Source organism: Lacerta agilis, chromosome 2, assembly GCF_009819535.1.
Source record: "Lacerta agilis isolate rLacAgi1 chromosome 2, rLacAgi1.pri, whole genome shotgun sequence".
Lineage (NCBI taxonomy): Eukaryota > Metazoa > Chordata > Lepidosauria > Squamata > Lacertidae > Lacerta > Lacerta agilis.
The window spans coordinates 111,658,403-111,665,806 of NC_046313.1; the positions used below are offsets into that span (position 1 = coordinate 111,658,403).

Genomic DNA, 7,404 nt, shown 5'->3' on the forward strand with positions numbered 1-7,404 from the left:
CCATAGACACTTTTTATATGGAGAAGTCAATTCAGCGTGCAAATTGTGCAAAGAGCCAGCCTAATCGAAATAACAGAGTACTGTTGACAGGGAAACCGGTGAGGAAAAAGCAATCAATCCCCACCCCCACCCCAATTTCCTCCTCCTCTCTCTTTCCCCCACAGTAGCTGCTGAAAGGCATATATTTTTTTTATAATATAAAAAAAGATAAAGACGTTCCACACCTCCCACACAGTTCAGCAGTGAATCTGCGAGCATCCATTCCTATCATGCTTTGAGCGAGAAGAAGATGTGAGTAAAACATTGTGGAATTGACTTTCCAGCTCTTCCTTCCTTCTTTCTTTCTTTCTTTCTTTCTTTCTTTCTTTCTTTCTTTCTTTCTTTCTTTCTTTCTTTCTTTCTTTCTCTCTCTCTCTCTCTCTCTCTAGCATCATTAATGCTTCTGACCAATTTAATTCCACCCTCAGCTGGCAAAATGACTAGGGCACCTCCGCTGGGGATGGATGCGGCTCCTTCCGATTTTGCAAATGCAACAGGGCACCCGGCACCTGTCACTGGGAATCAAACCGGCGCGGAGGAAAAGTGGTCCGAAGTCGACACTTCGCTCGGCTTGGGAGTGCTCTGCACGATCTGCGTGGCATACGCCGCGATCATTGCAGTCGGTCTCCTTGGGAACGTGGTCCTCGTCCAAGTCTTCTTCAAGATCAAATCGATGCAGACCGTCCCAAATATCTTCATCACCAGCTTGGCTTTTGGAGACCTGCTCCTCCTGCTCACCTGCGTTCCTGTGGATGCTGCTTGCTACATTGTGGACACCTGGCTTTTCGGAAGAATCGGCTGCAAGCTACTCTCCTTCATCCAGAGGACATCTGTCGGCGTGTCCGTCTTCACTTTAACCGTGCTCAGTGCGGACAGGTAAGTTGGAAGGAAGGCGACGGACCAAGGGTTTGACAGCGGGGCGGGGTTTGCTCCCGCGTTGGCTTGGATGGGGCTGACTTCCGAGTCGGGAGTTTTGAGTCTTGCATACCTTCCAACATTTCTCCGGTAAAAACAGGGGCGTCCCATTCCATAATGATAATTTTACTGTTTCTACTAGAGATGGGAGGGCCTGGGGGGGGGGAATTGGAAAATTGGGGGGAAACCAGGGTTTTTCCGTTCCCCCCCCCCCAGATGTTTTTTTCCAGGGAAAATCGGTGGGGGGGGGGGGAGTGTGTGGAATATTAAAACTACTGTAAAAATTGGGGTTTGGCTTTTGATCGGTCAGGGAGGAATGGTTGGAGGCAGGATCCAATGGAAAGCAAGGCAGATATTTATTTTTCTGTTGCAACAGAGTTCCCTCCCCTCCTTCCAAGGAGGGAGAGACCCTGAACAAAAGTGTGCAGGAACCTTCAAGCTCCCCCACCCCCACCCCAGTTTTTCCAGGGAAAGACGGCTTTGGGGAAGGGCGAAAAAAACCTGGTGGTGTCTCCCCCAAAAAAATTCTGGTCCCCCCCCCAGGTCTTCCCATCTCTAGATTCTACCCCGTCCATCTGACTGGGGTGCCCCAGCCACTCTGGGCAGCTTCCAGAATATATAATAACAGAATAAAACATATGCAGGGCTGCCAATCAACTTGGCTTTGGGGGGGGGGGGGTCACATAACTCCATACCCTCCATAGGTACCGCTCAGGCGGGAAGGTAAACAGCGTTTCCGTGTGCTGCTCTGGTTTTGCCACAAGCAGCTTAGTCATGCTGGCCACATGACCCGGAAGCTGTACGCTGGCTCCCTTAGCCAATAAAGCGAGATGAGCGCCACAACCCCAGAGTCGTTCGCGACTGGACTTAACTGTCAGGGGTCCCAGGGCCGTCTCGTCATAGGGGCTGGGTGGCACGGTGCACCAAGGCACCAGGCTCCCCAGGGGCGCCCCTGCGAGCCCGTCCGGCATACCGGGCGCCCCCTCCCCAACCCGCCCCGCCCCCACAGGCGGGCAGGCGGGCACTCACGTGCCAGCAGGCGAGCTGCAAGCCGGCTGCCCTCTGGAGCCCCAGCCGGAGCGCTGGGAAGGGCGCGCAAAGCCCCACGCTGCTCCAGCGCCACACCCCTCATCCCCCGCTCGCCCACCTCCCTCCCGCGCTGGCCACCCCTCGGGGGATGAGGGGCGTAGTGCTGGAACGGCGTGGGGCTTTGCGCGCCCTTCCCAGTGGTCCAGCTGGGGCTCCGGAGGGCGGCCGGCTTGCAGCGCCACACCCCTCATCCCCCACTCGCCCCCCCCTCCCAAGGGGCGCCCAGCGCGGGAGGGAGGTGGGCGGAGAGGCGGCCCACTGGGGGCGCCGAGGGATTGTCGCACCAGGGCGGCCGATCCCTTTAAGACGGCCCTGAGGGGTCCTTTACCTTTTAAAGAAAAAGCAGGACATTCTGGCATCAAATCAGAAACTGGGATGGCTTCTGTAAATCCGGGACAGTTTCTGGGGAAAAGGGGGCACTTGGAGGGTCTGAGTGACCTGCCCAGGGACACCAGTGAAGGAATCCATAGGGGCCATGGCACCCTGTATTTATCACCCCTTGTGGCAATCACACAGGGTCCCCGGACCTTTCACAGTCTATTGATCCCTGTGCCACCACAGTTCTTTGCTGCCACCAACCAGGATCCCCCCCCCCCCCGGTAATCACTGTCACAGTCAGGGTTTGGATTTGAACAAAATAATAAGTGTTTATTTTAAACATCAACAAACTTAAGATATTAGTTACATTGGTATGTATTTATTCTTATCTCCGCCCTGTCTCGATCCTACGCTCACCACTCTACCTCACCACCAACCCTTACAACCACCAACCAACTGTCAACTGCCCTTAACCAACTGCCTAACTCCAACTGCCTTTGTTCAGCTGCCCCTAGCTCCTCCTCCTTCTGTTGATTGGTCCGCCTAGGGTCAGCCACTTAACCCTTTACTTACTCCTGCACATTCATATATTCCCCAGGAAGGGGCAAACGCCACACCCCTCATTTTTAAAACTGCCTTCTAACAATAACTCAGTTGCATGCTAGGCATTTACAGTGTGTTGTCCCCCACCCTCTGCCCCCAAAATAATCCTGGTAACAGTGGTTTGTTAAGGGTGTTGGGAATTGTAATGCTGTGAGGAGGTCAAAACTGTTATTTAATTATTACCTTCATAGACCACATTTTTCTTCCGAGGAGCTAAAGGTAGTGAGTGTACATGCTTGTCTCTCCCCCTCCCCCAATTCATCCTCACAACAACCCTGTGGTGTAGGTTAGGCCAAGAGGCAGTGACTGGCCCAAGGTCACCCAGTGAGCTTCATGGCTGAGGAGGGATTTGAACCCTGGTCGCTCTAACCATTATGCCACACTGGCTCTCTATGTTTGCAGTTACTGTTGTTGTTATTAATTAAATTTATGTTGCTCAAGGCAACCCAAAGCAACTTACAACCAGCTTCCAGATTCTTTGAGGGGGCCCTTTACCCTTTTTACCTGTTAAGGGGGGCCTGGGAATTGTAGCTCTGTGAGGGGTGAACTGCAATTCCCAGGATCATTTGGGTGGAAGGGTAAGTCATGTGCTTTTAATGTACAATGTGTATAACCCCTTAGCCTGGGGGGTGGGATGGGATTTGAGCCTGTGCCCCACCCCACCAGGTACTGGATTCTACCTCCCCAACCAGCACGGCCAACAGCCAAGGTGATGGGAGCTTTTGATGTCCCTGTTTCCCACTATTTCAAAGCTTTGTATTTCCAGTCTGTGTTTGGAGATTTAGGCCTACCTTTATGTTAATGGTGGTGTGGGTGGCGCTGTGGGTTAAACCACAGAGCCTAGGGCTTGCCAATCAGAAGGTTGGTGGTTCGAATCCCTACAACAGGCTCCCATTGTTCGGTCTCAGCTCCTGCCTACCTAGCAGTTCGAAAGCATGTCAAAGTGCAAGTAGATAAATAGGTACCACTCCGGCGGGAAGGTAAACAGCGTTTCCGTTCGCTGCTCTGGTTTCGCCAGAAGTGGCTTAGTCATGCTGGCCACATGACTCGGAAGCTGTCTGCGGACAAACACCGGCTCCCTCAGCCTATAGAGCGAGATGAGCGCCACAACCCCAGAGTCGTCCGTGACAGGACCTGGTGGTCATGGGTCCCTTTACCTTTACCTTTTTATGTTAATGGTAGCAACTGTATTTTTTAGCAATTTGTCTCATATATGTAAAATGTTAACTCTTGATTCTTGAATAACGGAAGCTGAATGTGACATGGAATATTTGGAACAAATCCCAAATGATTAAACTGCTAGCTTCTGGAAGAACAACATTACCCACTTTATATGATAGTGATAATGATGATGATGATACAAACCAAGTGCCAAAAGGCAGGGGAAAGTACGCTGTGTCTTGGTGCCACCTAGTGGTGTGTTAAATAACCCAGAGATGCATTTTAAATAAAAGGACACATTCTACTCATGTAAAAACACGCTGATTCCCGGACTGTCCATGGGCCACATTTAGAAGGCAATTGGGCCTTAGTTTGGAGACCCCTCCAAGGCTCTATATATTTGGCCAAACAGGCTGAGATCAGCAAAGCTGACTGCATTCAATTGAATTAATTCCCATATGCACGCAAGAGTTAGGCATTCGTAACAGATTGTTCCAAAAGTTTCGAAGCCAAACACATTTCCCGGAGTCTGATGGGGCACAAAGAATGCCAGGGAGACAGTTCTCAGGAAACGGGATGTTCCATTGATTTTGCTCAGTGCTTTCATTGCTTTTAAAACGTCGACGTTAATTTGCCTTTCCAGGTACAAGGCAATTGTGAAGCCCTTGGAACTGCAAAGGGCTGACGCCGTCCTGAAGACCTGCTGCAAAGCTGCCGCTGTCTGGATCATCTCCATGTTATTAGCCGTTCCAGAGGCCGTGTCCTCCGATCTCTACGCCTTTCACATTCCTGATAAAAATGGCTCCTTTGAGACCTGCGCGCCGTATCCCGTCTCCGAGAGAATCATCCAGGAGGCTCATTCTCTGGTGTGCTTCTTGATGTTTTATATCATACCGCTAGCAGTTATATCGATCTACTACTTTCTCATTGCTAAGGCGCTGTACAAAAGCACATCCAACATGCCGGCAGAAGAGCACAGCCACGCTCGTAAGCAGGTAAGTAGAGATTAATAATAATAATAATAATAATAATAATAATAATGTTGTTGTTGTTGTTCAGTCATTCAGTCGTGTCCGACTCTTCGTGACCCCATGGACCAGAGCACGCCAGGCATGCCTATCCTTCACTGCCTCCCGCAGTTTGGCCAAACTCATGTTAGTAGCTTCGAGAACACTGTCCAACCACCTCATCCTCTGTCGTCCCCTTCTCCTTGTGCCCCCCATCTTTCCCAACATCAGGGTCTTTTCTAGGGAGTCTTCTCTTCTCATGAGGTGGCCAAAGTACTGGAGCCTCAACTTCAGGATCTGCCCTTCTAGTGAGCACTCAGGGCCGATTTCCTTGAGAATGGATAGGTTTGATCTTCTTGCAGTCCATGGGACTCTCAAGAGTCTCCTCCAGCACCGTAATTCAAAAGCATCAATTCTTCAGCGATCAGCCTTCTTGATGGTCCAGCTCTCACTTCCGTACATTACTACTGGGAAAACCATAGCTTTAACTATACGGACCTTTGTCGGCAAGGTGATGTCTTTGCTTTTTAAGATGCTGTCTAGGTTTGTCATTGCTTTTCTCCCAAGAAGCAGGCGTATTTTAATTTTGTGACTGCTGTCACCATCTGCAGTGATCATGGAACCCAAGAAAGTGAAATCTCTCACTGCCTCCATTTCTTCCCCTTCTATTTGCCACTCCAGTATCCCTGCCAAGAAAACTCCATGGACAAAGATAATAATAATAATAATAATAATAATAATAATAATAATAATAATAATAATAATAAATAATAATAATAATTTATTTGTACCCCGCCCGAATGAGGAAAATCGTTAGTCAAAATTAATTTTTTTTAAAAACAGATTGTATGCAGATTTTTTTTGGACAGGAAATATATTTAATATCAGAAGTCTACAGAAACACTTTGTTAAGCAGCTGCAAATCTTTCTACATAACATAGATGTATCCTGATGGCAACTCTTGAATTCTCCCAGAGTTGCATTCACTTTCATATCACAGGTGCGGAGCTGCGTGTTTACTCAGACTGAACAGACTCAGGTTTTCATCAGCTCTGCACGAGGAGGACACAGGCTTATATTAACATTTATTTCAATTTGCTGAAGAGTCTGTGAGCCACACAATGGTCTCTAGCATGCAAGAAGTCAAAGAGCTCCTCTGTACACTTCTCCTCTGTATGGGACTTGGATGGCACTCGAGCATTACACCAAGTTTTCACACATTTCTCAATCTGTTCACAATGCTCCCTGACAGTAGTTTAAGGATCCACAAGCTCTTCTTCCTTCTCAGCGCGCTTTCCAAAGGTGAAGACCACCTTCAGAGGGCTCCCTTTCTCAACGTACATGGGGGGTGGGGTGGGGATGGCGGTGTCTGGCATACACATTGCTCGTGACTCTTGTATGCAGATTTTTTAAAAGTGTGTTATTTTTACATGTGCAACGATTTCTCCCTGCAGATTGAATCTCGCAAGAGAGTCGCCAAAACTGTGCTGGTCTTGGTTGGCCTGTTTGCCCTCTGCTGGCTCCCAAATCATGTCCTTTACCTTTATCGTTCCTTCACTTACTACGCTTCCGTCGACACATCCACCTTCCACCTCGTTGCCACAATATTCTCCCGGGCTCTGGCTTTTGGCAATTCCTGCGTCAACCCCTTTGCTCTCTACTGGCTGAGCAAAAGTTTCCGCCAACATTTTAAGAAGGAAGTCCTGTGTTGCCAAGCCAAGACCCCTCCGCGACGTCCCCGCATCGAGCAGAGTGCAACTCCCACCAGGGCCATGTCGGTCACAGGCTCTGAAATCAGTGTCACTCTGCTGACAGATTATAGCATCACTAAAGAAGAGGAGAGCGTTTAATTCTGCCCAGCCTGTGGATAATTGTCCTGCCAAGGTCCATCAAGATCAAAGTATGTCAGGGTGCAGAAAAGAGGTAAAACCGCTTTTTTGTGCTTCTTTACAATATAATTTTATTAATTTTCCAAAACCAACAAAAAATAAAAGCAACAATAAGACATATTCAAAAATAGAGTTGACTTCCCCCTATTCCCTTCCCTGGTTCCATTGTTTATCATCCTATCGCATGTCCATTTTAAATTATGAAATCATTAAAATTACTTATGGTCCAATCATAATGTCTTTACAAATTTTTTAAAAATCCTGCTAATGTATTAAGCTGTGTAAATTGCTTCTGTATATATGCAATAAAGTCCTTCCAATCTTGATTCCAAAAATTGGAATTTTTTAATTTAAATTTGATTTTTAAAATAAAATGCTTTTGG

At 48.3% G+C, this 7,404-nt stretch overlaps 1 protein-coding gene across 1 annotated transcript; it reads left to right on the forward strand.

Moving 5' to 3' along the window:
* The first annotated feature begins 475 nt into the window (after positions 1-475).
* Positions 476-7,065, forward strand: BRS3 (bombesin receptor subtype 3). Its single transcript, XM_033141992.1, has 3 exons — positions 476-915; positions 4,769-5,120; positions 6,587-7,065. Exons 1-3 carry the CDS (start codon positions 476-478, stop codon positions 6,980-6,982), a joined length of 1,188 nt encoding a protein of 395 aa, XP_032997883.1. The 3' UTR covers positions 6,983-7,065.
* Positions 7,066-7,404: the final 339 nt, after the last annotated feature.

Bases quoted from the DNA above. Each gene is read 5' to 3' on its own strand.
- BRS3 (XM_033141992.1), top strand. From the start codon at position 476: ATGACTAGGGCACCTCCGCTGGGGATGGATGCGGCTCCTTCCGATTTT. The intron at 916-4,768 runs GTAAGTTGGAAG...TTGCCTTTCCAG, and splicing joins ACCGTGCTCAGTGCGGACAG to GTACAAGGCAATTGTGAAGC. The intron at 5,121-6,586 runs GTAAGTAGAGAT...TTCTCCCTGCAG, and splicing joins ACAGCCACGCTCGTAAGCAG to ATTGAATCTCGCAAGAGAGT.